The sequence below is a fragment of the Battus philenor genome, unplaced genomic scaffold, assembly GCF_028537555.1.
Source record: "Battus philenor isolate CCGP_79_NKW_IND1 unplaced genomic scaffold, ilBatPhil1.0.hap1 SCAF_22, whole genome shotgun sequence".
NCBI classification, from domain to species: Eukaryota; Metazoa; Arthropoda; class Insecta; order Lepidoptera; family Papilionidae; genus Battus; species Battus philenor.
Genome location: NW_027181685.1, coordinates 12,157,623 through 12,177,966, shown reverse-complemented (window position 1 = coordinate 12,177,966; position 20,344 = coordinate 12,157,623). Strand labels below are relative to the sequence as shown.

Sequence of the window (20,344 nt, the reverse complement as noted above, 5' to 3'; positions counted from 1 at the left end):
CTATATTGTATAGGAAGTTTGTTTTAAAAATTATAGCTAATATCACTACTGAGGGTATTTCGCGGATGATATGCGATTTTAACTGCAAAGTGTTTCGCCTGTCACATAGCCTCCGGAATAATGAATTTATTGCAAAACCTAAATTGGCAAAATTTTTATTTTGCATTATTTTTAATTTGCAAAAACTTTCGTTATCAGCGCCGGAGTTAGCTGGCTTCCATTGGACACGACGTGTGTCCCATCGCCTCATTTAGGTGGCATCCATTTGCCGTTCCTTATATTGCATTGTTATTGAATCGTTTCTTCTAAGTGTACAATCATGTTATTGAATGCACCTTTACTCAAAAACAGTTTTTCGAACGTATAGCATGTATTTGGAAACTAAAATTTAAAATATAAAAAAGTATCACCGCAATATTAATCTACTAAGGTTGACCGAAAAACGTTTTAATTTCAATTTATAAATAGGTAGGAATAAATCGAAGCAAAAAGTGCTTTGTTTGCAGTGCGGGAATGTAAATATAAACGTAAAAATTGTAATGTGGACTTATGTGTATATCCCTGTTTTAAGATTTATCACAGCCAAATAGATTACTAAGAATTATCCTAACTTCGATTTTCAGTTAATATACAAGTAAAATCTTTAAATATGTAACACAAATGAGAAAATTCGAACATCAGCCTACCGCCATGCAATGTGCACACTTCGCGGCATAGATACCCGGTTTAGTAGCGTCACTTTGGCAGCACGTACTGCGGTAAGTAAAGGGTTAAATATAATATTATTATTGCGACACAAATTATTTTATTCAATCGTAAATAGCGATGGATATATAATTGTAGTGAAAGTATTATTTTTTTCGGTCACAGAGTCCTTCAAAGATACAACGAGGTTCTTTGACCTGCTATTAATCAGGCTGTAAGCCAAAGTATTTACACAAACATATATATGAAATAAATTCGTCTGAACTTGTCGTTGACACGCGCACAGTCGATATCGCGACGTCTCTGTGACATAAAACATGTCGCCGTTATCAAAGTTATATGTCTATAACGAGATATATTTGGAATTTCTTGATAACGAATATAGACCCTACAATATCATCATCTTCATAATTAATCAAATAACTGCTAACTTAAACTTGTAACACTTGTAAGCAAACAACAAACCTTCTTTTCTTTCTTTCATAATCTTTAATAAATAAACGCTAAAGGCAAGGTATGGACCTCACAATAAAAGTATATCAGAAGTAATTTATCTGTCGCATTGCAATAGTTCAAAATTGAATTAAAAAAAATAATAACGTAAAAATAAATACCCTGTCCGCCAACGATAGGGGTAGATTGAGACGCTCTAAGAACGGGACCATACATTTATACATATATTGGTTAGTTATCACTCTGAATAATAAGGCTAATGTAATATTTCAATGTATATCTAGTTTGTATGTTGGTATGCTTTTTTTTAAACTATACGAAATAACGACATTGCCTCGCCTAATATACGGATGTCAGACGTGGTCACCGAGAAAACAGGAGGACGAAGAGAGTGGCCAGAGTGGCCATCTGCCAACGTAAGATGGAAAGAAGCTTGCTCATCAACATCACAGTGAAGAAAAGGGAGACTATTTAAGTGGAATTGGGCAGGAGATGTTTGCAGGATGACCAACACTAGATGAGCAAGCCAGAGTGCATGTCAAGCGACACGAAAATAAAAAGAGAACGACCAAGTAAAAAGTGGAACAAAACTTTGAGCCAGAGACGTGGATCCTTATGGATGCGTGAGAGACGAGAGCGTGATGGATTAAGTGGTATTAGAGAGGCCTATTGCCAAAGAGGCGACTATTACTTAGTAGGAAAAATAAAGCCTTTTTAATCTTTATGTTGGTATGCGGCAGATATGAGAATGAAAAAAATTAGGATAAAACGACTGTAACAGTCGTTTTATCAAGTAAGTAAGTAGCAAGTCTTGAAAATCAATGCAATTAATTATATCCAAATAAATAAGATATAAAAAATATATTTATCGAGAAACACTAAAAATGATCGCTTTACACGGCATCGGACTTGTATCGTGAGCGGTTTTCTACTTGCACTGAATACATAAATGTATGCGATATGAGTATACTAATAGAATGCGTGTCTCAATGTTATAAACAGGGTGATTCATTATAGATATAAACGCTTTCGATGGATGAATGTGACCTAAATTCATCCGTTTTGTTTTCGATGTATAGTACACTATATCCAAAAATCAATGGTTTCAGAAATAATACAGTAAAATAAAAGTAATATAGTAAAAAAAGCGTTTTTAAAATTGGAATTACTTCATAATTATTTTCGTCGTTATATCAGTCGATAGAAGCCCACTGTAAGGCGTAGACCTCACTTAAAGATCGCCACGATGATCGGTCTTGACTGTACCGGCATCCCGCAACTTCAAATTAATTACTACCTATTGAAATTACTACCAGGGTAAAGGGGAGCCTTGGAGCGACAAGCGCAATGTAGCACGTTCCCATACAAATACAGACCTTGTTACGGTCATCCAAAGGCAAAGACCCTGCATGTAGCTTCGTACCAGATTTATTAAAAATCTGGGAGGCCTGTCTAAAAGAGGATGTCTAGCGGCTGAAATGGTGATGGTATTTTAAGCAATCAATCAATAATCCAAAAAATAATAAGTATTTTAGAAAATAATTTTACATGAATAAAAAATAAATTCTTTTAATATCTAAAATCGCAAATTTTAAATATTAAAGCAAATTAATATGTAACGACCGCCCATTGTACTTTTTGTTTATTATTATGAAACCATCTACAAGTATTCTAGCGTATATAATAAAGAATATTAATTATAAATTTAAAGAAAATTATATATGAGTTAATAATTATAAAACAATATTGAATTTGCAATATAAATTAGTTTGTCTGCCGTTCTAAAGCGGCATGTATATAATTTTGAAACTGAATAATTAAAACTGTTCCGGGAAGTAAACTTTCACAAAAGCAACCATTATTTCAGTTATATAACAGTCGAATGTTAAAACAAAAAATATTATTATTACTGCATTAGCTAATAACGGTGCTAGGATACTATTTGCATTCATTTCGACAGCAGACTGGCTAACGACCAAACATCGCTGATTAAATCATATTTAAAGCAAATTCAACCTTACTGCCGTGAAAATAAGAGTTATATGTTTGTAAATAGTCGCTAGTGGTTGCGACGTTGTTGTCGCTCCGTGTTGTCGATTGTCGATGAAAGAGCACGTGTGTCCCACTAAACAAACGGTTGAATCACGGCGCCTATTCATTAAAGGCATAACAATATATCCGCTGAACATTTTCGAACATGTTCCATTTTTAAATTTAAACTAATGATCGTTCTTTTTAAGAATTTATTTTACAATAAATATAATTTTAAATTAATGACCATTATTATTTAAGCCTATAGTCAAGCCACTCTTTATAGTCTTCCACTCTCTTCAAACCAATTCTTCGAGTTATATCGGTGACCTTGGTTATTCTGTGGATATCCCCATCTTTAATATGATCTCGCAGCGACGCTCCATTTCTTTCTCTGTTCCTTTCTGGGTGACTTGACCCCATCTTATAAGCGATCACTTCTCAGCTTCATAAATGATCACACACAACACACTGGTGAAATACCTTACTCACCTGACATCCAGTGTTTCGGACCAGGCCATTTATTAATAATGTCTATCAATGTATGTAAATTAATTATTTAAAGTTAATTTATGACATAAGAATTGAATATAGGAATTAAATTTTTGTCTTTGTTCTGTAGACTTTCGTAATGTCAAGGTAATATTAAATGATAATTAAAACAATATGCACAAATTAATTTGACATCTTGTTATACAAATTTCTAAGAGAAATCTAACCAACAAAACGGTAATTTTCGTGTGTCATTTGATACGTGTTTAGAGCTTTCTAGATCTCTTTGGTTCGTGTTCGATATTCAAATGAAATTCTATTAATTTTTCTCTATTAGATAGTCCGCGAAGTTATCGGTGTTTACTTACATTAGCTTACGTCGACGACGCTTTGAGGCACGAATCGAGTTTTCGTAAACGTGTCAAGGACAGGGGCTTCCGCTGTACTTTTGTTACTTCCTTAATTAATATCGTCTCGTTTAATGGCAGTATAGCAAATCCACGTGTTTTGGAATGTTTGATTACAAATTATTTTAAGATCGAATCGTAAGAGAAAATGAAAGTAACCGACTTAGCCCCGAGGTTTAGTAGGTTGAAGTGGCAGGCCACATAGCCCGCGGAACAGGTTATTCCAGAGACTTTAGTCATATTTACATTTTTAATACAGTATTTAGAGCAATTCATTCCCAATATAAATCACTTTAAAAAATCTTTAACATTATATAATAGTGTGTTTTCAACTTTTTGTTTTTATATTATGAGGCCTAAAAATACACGTATAAACAATACCATTTACAAAAATAAGAGTGTAGTCTATTGGCATACTCTAGTGTGTGTGTGACGTACTCTAGTGACTCTAGTGTGGGTGTGTGCGTGTGTGTTTGTGTGAGCGTGTGTTTGTGTGTGTGCGCATGCGCGTCTGTGTGTAAGTCCGTGCGCATGCGTGTGTGTGTGCGTGCGTGCTTGCGTGTGTTATAGATATTAGTTAAATGTGTTATTAAAAGTTTAAATGTGTTATTAAGTATTTCATGCATCACTCAGACATATGTAGGTTGTAGTTTTACTCGCGCAAAATACACACATCCCGTCTCGCTAGTACATTTGCAGCTCCGGAATTATTAGTAATAAAAGTGCGTTTTATTATCAACATTTCTGCGAATTGGTTGGTTAATAAAACTTTTTTGCTTTTGATTTTAAACCCAGGTGCATGACACCGACTGACTTAGATTGAGATGCATTCTAAATATAAGCAGCGCCGCGTCCCGTGCGGGCGCTGCGCTCCAAATTTCTTCGCCGCTTGTGATATCGAGGCCATTTTATAATTGGTAGTTTGCTCTATATTGGAATAGTACGTAAATAATGCATGAGTTGTTACAAAAAAGGACACCTTATATTTTATTCATTCGCGGTATATTTTATACCTCTCATATATTTAGTATTATACCGTTCGTTTATATACATATTAAATAAATTAATTAAATATATAGAGACTGTTTATAAGTATGAAAGCTTTAAAGGGAGTGAATGTATAACACATTTGCTGCCAATTAATGTATGGTACACCCTATCCAAAAATCAATGGTTTCAGAAATACTAAGAAAAAGCTTTTTCAGAATTCGCATTCCTACGTTTAAAAGTAATTATTGTTTACTATCTAGTCATGAAGACTTTATATTGCCAGAATTTAAAAGCCTGTCACATTTTAATAGAAAATATAAATTAATGTAGCATATTATAGTAGTATTGTTTCTGTTGATGTTAATGCTGTTAGCCTGTTAGACTTTAATAGCTTCATCGGCATTGAGTTCACGGAGCTGAAGGGCTCGTGAACTTGCTAAAATAATTTTACTGGGTAGTGGTACTACAGTTGCACGACGACGTTCGCATTAAAGTGGTAGCTTTACACGTGTATGTGTGGCTTAGGACGGCAGCGTGGACCACTCGACAATTTCAGGGAGGATCGATTTCGGATCCTACATTGGATCGGCCACGCTGTTCGCGGCTAGTGCGCTGGAGGGGCCGTCCTAAAATAGTTATTACTTTATACGGGGTGATAAGAAATAGGATATTGGTAGTGATAGACCAATAGTAGAGGAAAGAGACTTGCAATCGTAGGTAACAGGTTTGATTCTCGGGATACAATCTTATACAATTCATATTTGTGCATTAATTATATAGGATTGCCATGGCTTATCAACAAGTTTCCAGAGTATGCGCAGCAGCGTCCTCTATGATCTTATCGATTGTGCTATATCCCCCTATAGATATTTTTGGCGAAGGCTTATACTTTGCCGGGGGCATTTATAGGCTGAAAGAACGATTGGAAATAGGTGTTTCATATTAATAAATTTTCTATGAATATTTAAATTTAATATAGGTATAATACAATTTTAGTTTTGAAGTAGTTTCACTCTTAAGACAGCGAGTAATTAATGAAACGGTTACGGATTGTTAACCACTAACCGAACGATAATTATTATATTAATTAAACTAATTTTACATGTTTAGTTTTTATTATAACATACCTATAGCATGACAATATGTAGGTTATACGTACTATTGCAGACTGTAATAAAAAGGATTAAAAAAATAATAATAAAATAAGCCGCAAATGAAAGAAATAAATATCCAACTCGTGTATGTTTCTAAAACATCAAAGTAAATGTTAAGCAGTCTAGCTATCGGTTAGTGGTCGTTGCTGCAGGTGTTTTTATGGGGTACTTATAGATATCAGTTGCGTTGGTTTTAGTGACGCGGCGACCTAAATTTAATATTTTGTGAAGAGCCATTATAGTCAAGTTATATGACGGTTCAGAAGTATTGTCTTTATAAGATACTTCAAGTATATCAGTAGGAAATCTTGGACAATTTGTCGATGAGGTGTCTAATGTATGCACCCTGTAAACCTTCTAAACGCTGTATGTGCTCTGGAATTTATAATTTTACATGTATTATCATACGCAACAGTAACATCACAGTGAAACTATGAGAACGTGTCAATATTTTGATTAAAAGGATGACGTAAAAGGGCGTGTGTGTTTCGATTGCTCTATTCATCTGCGTCTATAACGTACGTCGTCGCTATTACGTATTGTTACGGGCCTTGTGATACTCGACGTGGGAGGTCATCGGGATATATTGTGATTCGAATTTGTTGTCTGCCTATTTACTCCTGGCTATCGACTGCCTCTGATGATGTAATCAATTGAATTTTAAACATCGACGTTGATGTTATATATTCGAATAGATAATTTGTTTATATATGCAGATGGAATTAGGTATATGATGAAGGTAAAGGTTTTAAATCGTATAATAATTTAAAAGACATAAATAAATAGTGGGAAAGGTCCCCACTAGATGAAACTACGATATGTTAAGGTAATAGTTTATATTTATGTAAAAAAATATTTATTAAGGTAACTAGCTTTTTGATATATTTGCCTAGTATAGAATGTTAACCCCCTATATTTTGGCTTATTACAATATCTCTGAAACCATAAAGCTGAGAGACTTAAAATTTAGTAGAAATATTCATTATACAAAGTACAGATCAACTAAGAACGGATTTAACAAAATTCCTCTCGCAGTAATGCATATTTCCAAACTATGACTCTTAAAACTTGGTCCGAATTTTATTTTGGCTTGTTAAAAATGACCAAAATGCATTTGCATTTTACCCATAAAAGGCAGTGCGAGCTTCGCGAAGTTGGCGAGGGTCATTTTTTTATATAAAAGTAATAATTAACATTAAATAATGTTGTTATTATCAGGTTACTATTAAGTAAAATATTATTACGATCCGCGGCGCAATGATAAAGATTAATAGTTTATATCTGGGTAGCTAATTAGAGAACATTTTCAGTACTTAGTAATTCAATATCTGTAATATCTACTTGCAAGTTGGCTAACTAGTGCAGTAGTAATACTGACATCATTCACCCCCGGCATGATCATTGGCAAACTCTCAATTGCTCAACGGGCCATGAGGGCTATGTTTGGGATTTATCTACGAGATTAAATTAAAAATAAATACATTTAAAAAAGTTTTAAGTTAAACGGTTTTATTTGATACCCATATTGTGGTGGTTGTGGAAAAATATGTACCTAGTCCGCCATATTGGAACGGCGTCCATCTTGAATTTTAAATTTTGACATAATCATCGTGTTTTACTAGTGTAGCCCTTTCTTTTGATACCCATATTGAGGGGGTTAAGGAAAAATACGTAATCCGCCATTTTGTATCGGCGGCCATCTTAGATTTGTAATGTTATTGATTTTATTATATTGTATTGTCATCTAAATTAAATGTGTGTACCAAATTTCAGATCAATCTGATAACGGGAAGGTGCTTAAATTTCAATTTATAATTTTGATCCAAATAAATTCCGTACGGGTCGAACTAAATCAAACCGTTTAATGAGGAGATACGTAGAAGTACATAATAGTCCGGCATAGTCCAGCTGGTGGTTGATAAGTTGTAGTAGCAGTTGGGCAGGCCACATATAGCGCTGAACAAATAACTGCCGTTGTCAAAGGTTTTGGAGTAAAGACAACGGAGCCTTACGTCGTTATGAATCCTTACGTTGAAAGACTAAGGATGCAGGCCGTTTTAAAACCGGTACTATTGAAAATCTATTTGGGAACCATGTTCAGCTGTGGACTTAGTAAAGACGATTCGCTGATTTTGTACAACGCTTTTGACTCAATGCTTTACCAGATTGGCTTTCGTCTTGATTGACTAAATGCAGTTACTTAGATATTTTTTTTTATATTTAATTCTATTTGGAAAACAAATCATTGTACATTGTACAATATATAATAAACAGTACCATATTTATTTTAAAAGTATTTTCAATCTAACTCATGTCAGCGTCGTTTGTACAGTTTTTAACCTGGATACTTCTTTGTTGTGCGACTTTTATACTCGCTTGAAAAGCGTTATGTAATATATTTTAAAGGATTACGTACGTTTCATGTTATATATAAAGTGGATAAATAAATTCTCGGAGATCCTCATTATTACAATATTATCGACTGTATTTTTTAATAATAAAAAATGTATTATTGTAGTTCGATACAAAGTAAAATGTAATAAAAAATGTTCTATATTGTATAGCATATTTCACTACAGCATCTAGTCATTAATGAGACATGAATTATTTTAATTGAGCTATTTTAATTTTGTCACGGATTAGATAAGTAATGAACTGACGGAAATTTTACGGATGTAGATAGGAAACAGTGACGAATTTAAATAAGATTATATGCGGTTATTAATTGATAATGTAACTTTTTTCAAAATGGCGAACTGTTGACTATTGTTACAGAATATATAACGCTATATTACATAAACGTGTTATAAGCTATTCGACATTTAGCATTTTTATTTGTGTCGCAACAAGGATTTGAAAATGAAATGCTTACGCTGGCAGTAATGATCACAAGTGCGCAAGTGTGCGTGAATGTAATAAGAGCCGTTATCAAAATGGCGGCGAGACCGCGGTCGGCGGGCGGTCGTTGACGCGGTGGATTGTTGGCGTGGCGCGTCTATTGATTTCGCCCATCGTAGAAACTACCCGCGCCATCTAGCGGCTAATAGAAACGGGAGTTTTAAAAGCACTCGATAGGTGGCGCTTTTGTAAATTTAAATAAGTAATTGATTTTCGTTTATATTTACGCTTCATTTATATATATATATATATATATATATATATACATATACATATATGTGTATATATGTGTGTATATATATATAATGAGCGAAGTTGTATGACTATGACAAAAATGATATAATTAAAAAATAACAATAAAACAAACAGGTATCTGCTGCGAAAAAAATGGATTACTTTGAGATGTTATATAAAAAGATCTAGTAAAATATTTGAAAAATTCCCGCAATAAATTGCATATTGCTTCAGAACGATAAATTGTAATGAGTCACCTGTCAATCTTTTTATACGAAGTTTTCTAGTTTTTCGAAGATAATCTAGTCATATAAAAAGGTCAAATTAAATATGTTCATACAGGGTGATCATTTATAGATGTAAAAGCTGATCGTATGGGTTTACCGTCAATTAATTTATGGTACACCTTATCAAACCCCATCACTTTCAGAAATAATATATGACGTAATTTAATCTTATCACAATTAATTATTGTTTACTATCTATCCTTGCATACCCTGCATACCCTCCTAGAAGTAATTGCCCTGTCGCATTCCAATAAATCAATATAACATATTTCAGAATGATGACTTTATGTAAGGTGATTGGTAATAGATGAAAAATCTTCATAGCTTTTCGCTGACAAAGGAGCTATACATTCACTTCTTTATTGCTTTTATCTACACCTACACCGAATTACATTGTATTACCAATGTATGTGAAATATATGTTATCCAGTTATTGTTAATTCTTTCAGGCTATTAATATGTTGATTTTATTTACAGTGCAAAGACTTCGAAAAGGTCGGAGCGACGATAGCCGTGACCCCGTGCGACGTGGTGGAGGAAGCTGATATCACATTCTCGTGCGTGGCCGACCCTCAGGCAGCTAAAGAGGTAATGAGAAGCTTTCCAATTTAGTATCCATTTTTAAACTATTATTAGAAATTGGAGTAAATATGACATCTCGGAGCTAGACCGGCCATAGTGGCGATCTTTGGGGGAGGCTTATGGTTTGCAGTGGACGTTCTATCAGCTGATATGATGATGATGATGAAAAGAAACTTCTCCCTCGCTGCAAAAATAAAATTTATGGCTGAATTGGTTTTCTCAATATTTCTTTAGAGCTCACGTGGACCCTCAAAAATTTTCAAAGAGGCAGACACGAATCCTATCGGCGCTTCAGGGATGTGATTTTAGAGTAAAATGCCGTGCTAAATGACACGATGAACTATTGCTTCAATTTTCAACCAACCAAAAATCAATTCTTGACTCTCAACCATTTGCCGCGAGTGTTTTAAACATATTCGTCGTCCCATCCTACAGACCCACTACAAGGCAAAGAGGGCAAAGATCACAATGGGTGGATATACCATAATCGCTATGCTCGGCATTCGGTTTGTCGATCAGTGTATTGTGGTATACAGAGGACGCTGCTGTCAATCATCTGAAAACTTATCAGTGAGCAGTAGGAATCCTTTATAAATAATGCACAAGGTGTGAATTTATATAAGATCCTAACAATCGAACCTGCAACCTATTATCGTGAGTCTCAGTCCTCTACCACTGGGTTATTACTGCTTGGACATAATGCCAGGAAGATATAATACGACCTGAATAAGGTGATGATAAAGGCAAATTAGAGGGTAGGAGAGAAAATGTACACAGCCCATTACGGTTGCCAGATTAGATCATCACACGTGACTCACATTCAATCTTGACTATGATTAAAGTTCATAGAAATCCGAAACCCATAGAGATAACAGCTGACCTCTGATTCTACAAAAGTAATGGTGTAGGTCGAAGAACGGTCATCGCCGCGATTCTTGGCGGGAAACGGGAGGGGCGAAGGCCTATGTCTCGCAGTGGGAATGTTTCTGCTAAAACGGTGATGATTTGTGAATGTGGGCGCAAAAATATTAGTAAAAACCCCGCATTCCATAGTTGCGGATAAAAGTGAGCACATACTTTCACGACAAGTGAATCCATCAAAATTACATTTGTGCTGTAAATAAAATTCAACGGTCATCTTTATTTAGTAGCAAGCTAAAGGTTAGAGCTGTGCGGCGAGTTGTTCAACACGGCGTCACGGTGGTTGAGCGTGGCGACCTTTGCTAGCTACACACTGTAACATCGTATCGCTGTCGCAACTTAATGTACCTTAAGAATTATTGGCTCAAGTAGAGTTTAAAAATATGTTAATACAACTGTACAATGTGCTGGACATAGGTATCCCACAGAATATTACAATTGTAAATTAATACAAATGTAAATAGAAAATAAGAAATGTGATATAATGTGATATTAATGTGAAGCGAAAAAACAATATAAATAAACAGAAATAAAATTACAAAATGTTAATGTGTAACGAGAGAGGAATGAAAGGTCACAGAGCGAAAGAGAATGAAAGAAGAAATGTGGAAGAAAACCGAATGAAAGATCTTAAGATGTATAAATGAAGAGTAAGAAAATAAAAAAGATTGTGAAAAACTGAATGAATTAAAACAAAAAGTCCCTGTCCCACACCAGATAGGGGGTACGAGAGGCTCCCAATAGCGGGGACATAAAAAAAAAACAATTGTACCGGTTGGAGGCGACATACATCAAGCATCGACTGTAATGAGGTCTTAAGGTGTCTTATCTGTGGTGGACCCCACACTACGCCAACCGGTCCGTGGTACGCTCCAAAATCTTAAGGCTCCAGCGGCACTCTGTTTTGCGCGCTATGTCCTACAACTGTAAAATGCAGTCCAGTATGAAGTCTATGAATTGCTATGCTATAAATTTCTATGACAGTGAAATGGATTTGTAACAAAGCTAGAGAATAACCTCCAGGATAAACAAGGAAGGATAACCAAGAAATGCACCCTGGATTTTTGTGAAATTGGTGATAAAAACGAGACTGAGTTTATTTTCGGTTAACGCTTTTCAAATCCTCGTAGCAGCTTTAATTTGAAGGAAGCAAATAGCAACAGAATAGCTTGATCTGATAATCTTTTCTGGCATTTTTTTCATGACGTTCGCAAGTGGTCACTGTAAATGATCCAAAGTAGATAATGATATGAATGAATGAATAAGGCGAAAAATTCTTGGCATTCATGTATATATTGTAAATAATAAGGTCAGCTTTTTTTAAATATTTGTAGATAATGTACTAACCGAATTAACATGATGTAAAATTATGCGGTCGCAAAAATGACTTTAAATGGTCACTGCGAACTCGACTTTATAATTTGAACAGATTATACAACAGATATAAAGTTATTCATTTGATATCGCATTTGCTTGCGAAAAGCATTGACTGAATTCTATCAACTATGCTCAAAAGTTTCTTAAGGAATTCGAATTGGCTGGTTCAAGTAGTAATAGGCAATAGGCAGGCAATATAGCGCGCAGAACGGATGATAACCGTGTTTTAACACTGCGATCTGATGTCAAATGTGACTCGACATCGCCTTTCATCGGACTTGCCGAAACGAAACGGTAAAGAGCGATCGGCTCGCAAAGGGTTAAGGTTTTGGAGTGGAGACCACGGAACGGTTACTGCAGCGCAGGGCATGAACCCACAAGGTAGACAGACGACCTTGTCAAAGTCTACCGATGCACGCTTCCGAGCGATCTTTTTGGAACATTTTCTGGGAGGCATATGGCCCATAGCAGTCACTTACGGCTTAAATGATATTGATTGAGAAAAAGGAGTTGGCAATCTTAATTCAGGAGTATTGAATCAGCAGGTGATGTTTTCAGATGGTGTTCGGCAACTGCGGCGTGCTGCACTGCCCGTCGCTGGAGGGCAAGGGCTACGTGGAGATGACGTCCATCGACGCGGACACGTCGCACGACATCGTCGAGGCCATCGGCGGCAAGGGCGGCAGATATCTGGAAGCTCAGGTCTCTCATACGATCTTTTTCTTCATATTATGAACTTATATATAAATAATATTGAAGTGTTTGTTTGTAATGTTGAAATAACAGCTTTTAACTACATGGATATGAAAATATATGCGGGACATACCAAAATTACATTTTTTTATAATTTTTGCAATGCAGTGACAAACGTAATTTAAAATAATTTGTACTTAGCCAAATGATGTTCTAACTTTTGACAAAAAGACGTTTAGCAAATGTTATAGACCAAGGGTGAGCAACTTTTTTAATCAACGGGCCAATTTAAATTTTATTTTTTTTAAGCTTTTTAAAGCGTAAGCATATAATTTAACACATTAAATAATTTACCAAACTTTATTTTTTAATAAACATTAGAATATGAAAATGTACAAATTTTAATGCAAAATAATAATAAAAAAGAACGGGAAAACGAATATACTTGAAAATTTTAATGAAAGATTTGGAACCGTTTTTTCAATACTAGCATACATATACGATAAGTAAGCATCATTCTACTTTCAACTAATGGTTTCGGTTTAGTATGTACCACCATTTTATTGGTATTTATTTTATATAACCAAATATTTATGGGAGAAAGTCGATAAATTCATTTAATTTTAGAAATGCTTGGCGGGCTCCATAACCATGCTTAATGATCGGCGTGTTATAAACAGTCCTACCAACTTAGGGAAAAAAATTATTTATTTAGAATTTTAAATAATTGTAATTTTGTTTCTTGTTCTGGTTGATAATCTAAGCGGTGGTGCTGTTGCAGATTCAAGGGTCCAAGACACAGGCGGAGGAGGGCACGCTGATCATCCTGGCGGCGGGCGACCGTTCGCTGTTCGACGACTGCCAGTCCTGCTTCAAGGCCATGAGCAAGAACTCCTTTTACCTTGGTAGTAGTGCACGGCTCCAATTTTTATGTAGCACACACCCGCATGCATACTCGTATACATATTTTCGTAAAAACTAAAGAATACTTTTTGACAGCCGTTTTGTGTATATACTTGCGGAATGTTTCTTGTAAATAACGAAGGACACTACAATAATTGCCTCACCATTTATACTTAAAACACCCTCTTATTGTTCTGATGCTCAGGCAGGGGGTGGCAATATGGGTAGTGATGAAAAAGTGGTCGCACGAACAGTAACATTTAAAATTGGACATTGTTAGTGCGTTATAAGCAAACTAACAAGATACCACTAAATTAAAAAAAAGAAAAACTAAATTTAAAAGCACAAAGAAAAATAATTTAGTTCAAAATAATATTTAAACACCTGCAAGATAATACTGTTACGCTCGAAAGTCTCGAAATCCGTCTACTATTAACCAGAAAATTGTTTTGGGTTAGTGAGTTGGCAGGTGCCTGGTTAAATATGAAGGTTCAAGTGGCAGTTCGAAAATTTTTTTGCTGGTTAATGTAACGTAGAATTGAATATTGTAGAATTTAATATAGATGGCGGTGATTTGTAAAACAGTTTTAATTTAACTCTTACATTAGTTTCTAACTATATTATAATGTACGCTAGCTTACCTGTAGATAAAAAACGGCAATAAAAGTCTAGAATTTGCTTCTCTTTTAATAATTTCTACAAATATTAACGAGGACAAATTTAACTTAAAAACGACACTATATATATTCATTGTCCTTATAGACCGCCACTGTTTATTGCGCCATCTATGGAGTACTGCATATGTGCATGCACACATACGTGCTATATCCATCTTACATATAATAGTAATCCCTAAATAAATACATTGTTATATATTCTAAGTAATCTTGAGTCTGTTGAAATGAGATGTTGAAGATGGCGACGAATTGTCCTCAGGCGACATCGGTAACGCGTCGAAGATGAACGCGGTGCTGCAGGTGGTGGGCGGCGTGTCTCTGGCCGCGCTGGCGGAGGGTCTCGCGCTGGCTGACCGCGCAGGCCTCAGCCAGGCCGACCTCCTGGACGTGCTGGCCCTCACGCCGCTCGCCTCGCCGCACCTCATCCTCAAAGGCAGAGGTACACACACAAACACGCACACACACGCACATTCACACCTCGCGCACTAATCCAGTCATTACATTCATTAAGTCATATTAACCTGTCATATTGGTATATGATTTTATTGTCCTTTATTTTGACATGTGTGAATTAGGGTGCCGCGATTGTTCGATACCTGTAATTTGACCAATCAATCCGTTTATCTACAAATCTAACACTGCCATTAAAAATAAAATTAAGATGCTAAGCTCACAGTAGGCACTGTTCTTGATTCAAATCAATAGATGTAACTATGTGACCTTTTGCGAAAACCTCGATATACTACCGTTCAGGTTACCGAACGTCAAGAAAAAATCTACTGCGGAATCTTTTCACGAGGTGTCCTGGACATTGTCTTAAACTTCAAGATATTTAACGGTTTATAGCACTTGGGCAACTGATTCGATTAAAATAATGTATAAGTGAATGTATAATTTAGTAAAAGTCATAAATTACATTGTTTATATGTATACATTTTAACTGTATTTATTCATAAGAAAAAATGTAAATAATAATAAAACGTTGTCGTGATATATCGCAACTGGGAGAAGCAAGATCTGTATCAAATAGCGGCAACACTACCAACTGTCTGCGCTCAAAAAACGGAAAAAAAAACGCATTGTAAACAAAACACACTAACAATACACATTAGAATTAATAATGAAAATATGTATGTTTTTTCGTATTAAAATTCTTCTAAAATTAGCATGTTTGGTACAATTTAAAATGAAGATATTAAATTGGTTAGTAATGGATTATAAAAATGGTGAAAGTACAATAGACAGAGGTTGCTAGCTTAGAAGATGCTTGACCGAACAGTGTCCTGTTATTTTACATTCTTTTATCTCACTCTTATGTAAACAATATTTATTTATTCTATTCTGTTCACTAATTTTCACTACAGTAAAGTTAATATGTACATGTGAGATAACACCATTGCTTCCAATAAATCTCAAGAAGGTTTTAGCTCTTTGAGGCATTTACAAAATATAAGAGAACTAGACCATTAGAGAGAAGATACAAGACTAAATAAAACCGAACATATTTTATAGATTTTTGTTAAATTATGAAGTAAGGTTATAATAGAAATCATTTAAATTTAATACTTATATCTTTCGTAGCAATGATCGAGTCGTCATATTCCACTCACCAGCCGCTAACTCACATGCAGAAGGACCTGAAGCTGGCGTTAGGTTTGGGAGATGCGTTGGAACAGTCCCTTCCACTGACGGCCACCACCAACGAAATCTTCAAGCACGCCAAGCGGTTGGGCTACGCCAACCACGACGTGGCCGCCGTCTACATCCGCGCAAGGTTCTGATCATGTGACGTCGACAAGGGATGTCTCACTTTTAGCCACGGGGATCGGATCATATAAATATTGACAACCTCCCTGCAGCACAAATGGATTCGCAGTCTAACTGTAATATCTACTGATTTATATATGTATATGTTACATACATTATATATAATACTTGACGTTATGAGGGTAAATGTTAGTTGTCTATGAACGATCGTTATAATTCACAAACAAATGAAATACAACGTACCAATTTAATATTAAATGCTTAAATATTTTTTTATAATAATTGTAGATATGTATCGCCTCGTTTTCATAGAATTAAGTTCTCGGTATAAGTTGGTGTTCGTGAACAATTTGTAATGTAAAGGAAATTAATAATCAATCACATTTTGCCCGAAATTATGTGTATTATATGTCATCAGGAATGCGGGCAATAATGGCATTCTGTATACATATATATACAGAATGCTATTGTTGTATGATTTTGTCTATATATATATCATATTTTTATAAATGTAAACCGTATAGGAGTCGAAATAAAGACGGTTCGACAACTAAAACAGTGTTTCATGTGTGTAATTCTGATTATTGTAATCAACTTAAATAGTAGCTAGATAATTAATTCTGACTAATTATATGTTCAAAATATACTTTTTTGTTTATACCGATTATATGTAAAAAGATTTCATTTTTCATGAGTATGTATTTCTAAATCATGTAAAGGAAAATGTTCTCAATAGATGAACTGCTGCTTCATAATCTCATTTACGAGCTTATCCTTCTTCTTATAAGTTGTTTCCTCGTGACTGAAGTTCGAAGTGAACCATCAGCCACAGAAAGTTTTATGTGTTGCACGCTTTTGTGCAACGAGCTAATTACCGGTAATATAATTTTCCATTTTCCACGGGAATAACAAATAAGTATAGACTTAGTAACATCAATTTATTACTTTAACACAGGAAAAGCAGTAATCAAAATTATTACGAAAACGAGTCTGCATAACAAACAAATCAATATGTATTTGATGATAACAATGTAAAAGTGTACATCGATATTTAAAAATTAAGAAAATCTATGATTTTATTATGTCTATTTGTATAAGCCGTTTTGAAGTGTGGCAGACAAAATGGCGGATAGCAAGATGAAATCAAAATGGCCGCCTAACAGGTTTGGTTGTATAGATTGATGAATTCTGACAACCCCGGTAAGCAGTGGTGGCATCCCTTATAATAATTTACTATTAGTTCGCATCCGACAGTTCCTGATTCGGTCGGATGTTTTGACATCTTTTTTTTATTATAAATATTTGACGTTTATTAAATAATGTCGTTAACTTAAGATCGTATAGTTTAAGTTGCGGTAGAGGTAAGTGAACTTTTTTTTTCTATGATTTAATTAATGTAACAGACATCCAAAGTTTACTATTATGTCGGTAATCTCGAATTATGTTAAAAAATATCCTGTTCCTTTCTACTTGTTTATGTAGTTCTGATATATTTTTCCGTAAATTCCTGTTATTTGTTATATATCTTTGGATGAAGTATTGTGTAATACGACAACTATAACATTGTTAATATATATGAAAGTACTAAAATTAAAATATTTTGAATCATTCCTGTCTATTTTATTTGTTTTCTATGTACCTTTAACAAGATGGCGAAATGCTTTCTTTGTGCCGTCGATATTTTTATTTATACCCATAACAAAACTTATAAATACATGTTTGTATCTTCAGTAAATATTTCTTATAAAATTATTCACAAAATATGTGTCTACTCTACGACAAGAGACTGCAGAACATGAACCAAGAGGGAAGTGGTTACACATATAACGGTCTGCATCCAGCGTTTTCTGAAGACCTAAACATTATTGTCTGTACACCTTGCAGGTGATCATTCTACATTACGATTGCTGGTAGATGGTCATCACTCTAGAACCTTAAAGCCAAATCGGCCATCATACATACGGTACCGCGATGAACGATGGTATATTGGTAAGACTTGATTGGGACTGATTTAAGATTTTACTGAAGGCTGCAGTACGAGTGCGTTGGGGCTAACTTGGGCTGCCCGTTTCAGGCTATATACAGGGAGATTGGTTAAAGTTGTAAAAATTTTAAGGTGATAAATGTATTGCTAATTTGATATAAAGTAATAGTACCATCAATACCCTATTAAAAATCAATTGTTTCAAAAATAATAAATAGACCACGGTACTGCAAGCAAAGAGGTCCGTTCACGTGGTGAATAGACGATTTTGTTAATAGCGGACGATGCTGCATGCAATGCTCTTTCAACCAGTTCTATTGGGAATATATATGGGAGACCTATGTTCAGCTATGGACACATTACAGCTAAAATAATGATGATAATTATACTATTTTTTAAAGACTCCGTCTCGCATTACGAAATATTCACCGTGTGTTCGGTTTGATCTATATGCATAACCATTACTAACTCAACATTGCTTACTCTGGGATATTGTTCCCTGCTTTGATGTTATACGAGCACGTATCTGATCTTTCATCAAATAAATGTACGCGTTTATTGATTGTAAGTGATTTACCACGTAGCATGTTGGCGAGAAAGATGATGGCCTAGAGTGATCGAAGGTGCATTCACATATTCACAAAGAGTATTTACAATTTACACGAGCGTAACGCAACGGCAGCGAACACATTACTGATGGCGTTCGAATTCAAATCGGCGTTCGAAATTCGAAAGCCCAAGAATGATTTGACATAAAAATGTCGTGACCGTAGTGGCCAGCATTGAGGTTGTACACTACATTGTAATGAAATAAGACAATTGATTGATACATTGTTGTGAAATATGAACAGATCGATTTTTCCAAAGCGGGTCATGTGTCATCAAGTAGCGCGCGAAAGAGTGACGTTAGGGGCTCTAGGGATGTCGAATTCAGTTATACGTTTGGGAACGTTCAAAATTAAATGGGCATGAAGGTCACACTTACTATTTTATTATTAGATTGTTTTACTAAATATTATTTAATGGAACAATATAACATAAGTAGAATAATATGTATTACTGTAAATTATGAAAAATATATAATATTAAAAAAAGTTTTTATATATACTGACAATGACAGATCTCCAATTATGACTCATTACGATATCTCTAGATCTGTAAGATTTAGAGACTGGAAATTTAATAGGAATATTCGTTTCCCTGAGTAGAATTCAGATGAGAAATTCAGCTAAAACTACAAAATTCTACTTGCGGAAGGTTTGAGGCGGCATTGATTGAGTTCGCTGAGCGAGCGATAAACAGTTTTTAATAATGTAAAAAGTGATCTTTTACGCACTATTTCCTAATATATCTCCAGACATAGTTTCGCAATTAATTACATAGCTAATATGTTTAAGATTGAACTAATTAAATACGTATATAAATATCATATATTTCTTAGAGGGTCTAGCTTCTCTTATACATTTTTATAATAATAACAAAACAGATTTTACGAAATTTCGAAGATCTTTGATTGGGCAGACAATTAGGCATGGTAATATTTTAATATGTATCTATATTTTATTGCAAGCTAAGCAGGCGTGAGACAGCCAGATGTAATAATAATCTATACAAAAACCTACACGAAAATATTTACGTAAGATGGTTGGTTGCCGCATATGAACAAGAAACGTTTATAATTTGCAGTTAAATCGATAAATATTGGTAGCCTTGGAGCATTGGCGTTGCATATTAACGAGCGTGGCCTTCGGAGACGAATGCGATGAGATTTACGACGAATTAGTGGTTT

At 34.8% G+C, this 20,344-nt stretch overlaps 1 protein-coding gene across 3 annotated transcripts in view; it reads left to right on the top strand.

Annotated features, from left to right (window-relative positions):
• Window positions 1-18,150, top strand: part of Ndf (Nucleosome-destabilizing factor) — a 92,040-nt gene extending 73,890 nt beyond the window's left edge. For 2 of the 3 annotated variants that reach the window (XM_068767091.1, XM_068767089.1), the window contains exons 8-12: window positions 10,129-10,239; window positions 13,090-13,233; window positions 14,006-14,132; window positions 15,064-15,243; window positions 16,386-18,150. In XM_068767091.1, the coding sequence (XP_068623192.1) occupies window positions 10,129-10,239; window positions 13,090-13,233; window positions 14,006-14,132; window positions 15,064-15,243; window positions 16,386-16,585 (762 nt within the window). In that variant the 3' untranslated portion in view covers window positions 16,586-18,150. The remainder of the gene's footprint in view (window positions 1-10,128; window positions 10,240-13,089; window positions 13,234-14,005; window positions 14,133-15,063; window positions 15,244-16,385) is intronic. The other variant, XM_068767090.1, reaches the window with a different exon arrangement.
• The last annotated feature ends 2,194 nt before the right edge of the window (window positions 18,151-20,344 follow it).